The sequence below is a fragment of the Myotis brandtii genome, unplaced genomic scaffold (assembly GCF_000412655.1).
Source record: "Myotis brandtii unplaced genomic scaffold, ASM41265v1 scaffold305, whole genome shotgun sequence".
In the NCBI taxonomy this organism is placed as follows: Eukaryota; Metazoa; Chordata; class Mammalia; order Chiroptera; family Vespertilionidae; genus Myotis; species Myotis brandtii.
In genome coordinates, this window is record NW_005361652.1 from 1258128 (window position 1) to 1260895 (window position 2768).

The following is a 2768-nucleotide window of genomic DNA, read 5'->3' on the forward strand; positions in this document are numbered from 1 at the left end:
TTGCCAACTGTTTTCTTCCTTGCCAAGTAAGAGAGTTGTTGTGAACTCTTCAGTGATGCCTTCCCCAGGATATTTGCAGATGTGGTTGGGAAAAGTCATTTCATCCCTGACCTTTGCATGTCAGGTGCTGGGGTGGGTGCCGCAGCCGCAGGCACGGCGGCACCCGGTGCCCAGGGCTCTCCCTTTGCGATCACAGATCAGGGGGCCGCAGGGCACCCAGTGCCCAGGGTGCTGCCTTGCCTGTGGCCAGGCTCTCCCTTCGCGATTGCTGATCATGGGGCCGAAGGCACGGAGGCACCCGGTGCCCAGGGTGCCACTGTGCCTGTGGCCTGGGCTCTCCCTTCACGATCACCAGCTTGGGGCGGGCAAAGGCGGCGGTTCTCTGATCCAGGGCTGGGGGTCAGGGCATAGGATGGGTTTACTCATCTGCAGTTAACACTTACTTGTTGAAGTAACCATTTATTCTAGGCCCTGCTTTCTGACTGATGCTAGTGTTCAAATATGATGATTGACTCTGTGAATATGTGAAAAGGTATAAATATGTTGTCACTTGCACAGAAGAATATTTTAGTGGTGGCCTTCTAAAGATAATACAACACAAAGGGATTAGTTTAAATTTGAAAAATAAGGGAAGACTACTTGAGGGCTAATGAGGACTTTCCGTACTCACACTGTATCTCCACCCGACAGACTTTTGATACTTATTCACTCTCACTCGCCTTCCTATTTCAGGTAAAGGAGTCTGCAAAACCAAGAAGAAAATGCTATTAGAACCACTGGTACACTCTGAACATGATTTACTCTTTAGTACTTTGTGCTCTTTTAGCACTAAACAGAAAAGTAACATAATATTATTCCTCTCTAATTTTTTGCTAATAGTTTTAACTAAAACATTGTACTCTTATATATGCAGAAACTTCGTACCAAATTCATAATAACAGATTTAACTGCCTATTGAAAAATTATAATTTGATGTTAACAAAGTGATATTTCCCCTTTAAAACAATGTAATTGACACTATGTATGGGCAGAATATGATTTTTAAATATTTCAAAGTTAGAGTATCTAACAATTAAATTAAATGTGGGTCAAGGTCTCTCAAGTTAAAATAAGGAAATAAGTACTTTAGGGAGTCTCACTCAAATAGTACTAGATTGATTATTGAAATGTCAGGTTTGTAGGTCAAAATAAATCCACAAAACATTAAAATCCCTTGAAATTCACATTGGTTTGCAACATTTGACACTTACTGGCAAAACAAAAAAAGCATGCAAATCTTTAAATAAATTCAGCAATTCACTCCCTGCACAAATTGTAAAAGAACAGTTTATGGCATCGACAACAGTTCAGTGACTATGTATAGTTTTCAAACATACTATTTGAGAATTTTCCTTATATATTAAAGTGAAAGTTCTTTGACCTTTGCTATGTTCATGCTAATATTATCTTGAGAAAGTAAGGCAGTCATGCTAAAGAAAGAGGACAGAAATCAGTGCTTAGAAAATTCTCTGACAATATGTTATAAACTGTGGCTCAACTTTATGAATGTTAACAGGAACAGTGGAAATTAAACTGTCTTACTCACCTGTCAGAAAATATAAGAAAAACGTGTATCTCAGACAAGTTCTTTACTTCTACTTGTCATTGAGAATCTAATGGCCTCAATTCTCAAAAAGAATAGTTGGAGAGGGAAAATAATCTGATGGAGCACAGAAGGATTAACACAATATTTGAAAAAATCTCCTCTTTGATATCCATGGAAACAGATAATCAACTAGAAATATATATAAAAACATGATTTCTTAATTCTTACATAATGCCAAAATAAATGCATTTGACCTTCAAATATAATAAATTAATAATAAAGATAATATACTAATGGGTAGAAAAAATTAAATGATAAATATAATAAATTCAGGTTCACATAATTATAATTACACATAATGATTTAAAAAATCAATATTCTTCTTAACTGCTTATCCTTAGACCATAGTCCATTAAGGGAATAAAATATAGACAGGATATAATATTACCTTACGAGCATTCATCACTTTAACAGCTGTAAATGCACCAGTTTTTTCATGGAGACCCTGAAACATAGCATAGTAATAAACATTAAATGCTGGCTATAGAATCAAGTAGTCAAACATCAAAGTTAAAATATTACAATAAAATAAGGCTAAAAACTGTAGCTTATCTAAAATACTATATGGAGAGTAAATATAAGGTATAATATAGAGAACAAAAAGATTAAATTATGAACATTTAATTTTTTAAATATTTTTATTGATTTCAGAGAAGGAGAGGGCGAGAGAAATAGAAACATCAATGATGAGAGAATCATTAATTGGCTGCCTCCTGCATGCTTCCCACTGGGGATCCAGCCCACAACCTGGGCTGTCCTGACCAGATGAGCCGTGACCTCCTGGTTCATAGGTTGATGCTCAACCACTGAGCCATGCTGGCCAGGCAAATTATGAACATTTTAAAGAAATACAAAGTATTTCACTCAAAAAATCAAGCAAGTTTATGGAGTAGTTTTGTTTTCCTTTTTATTACAGTATTGTTAACATACAATATTATATTCATTTCAGGTGTACAAAGTAGTGATTTGACATTTATATACCTTACTAGAGGCCCAGTGCACAAAAATTTGTGCACTCTGGGGGGAGGGGGGGGTCCCCCAGCCGGCCTGTGCCCTCTCTCAGTCTGGGACCCCTCGGGAGATAACGACCTGCTGGCTTAGGCCTGCTCCCGGGTGGCAGAGG

General features: G+C 37.5%; 1 protein-coding gene across 1 annotated transcript in view; it reads right to left on the reverse strand.

Annotated features, from left to right (window-relative positions):
- NRK (Nik related kinase) overlaps window positions 1-2099 on the reverse strand; it is a 91290-nt gene extending 89191 nt beyond the window's left edge. The window contains exons 1-2 of the mRNA XM_014542595.1: window positions 2034-2099; window positions 671-742 (exon numbers count right to left, since the gene is read on the reverse strand). Coding sequence (XP_014398081.1) covers window positions 671-742; window positions 2034-2099 — 138 coding nt within the window. The remainder of the gene's footprint in view (window positions 1-670; window positions 743-2033) is intronic.
- Between the last annotated feature and the right edge of the window lie 669 nt (window positions 2100-2768).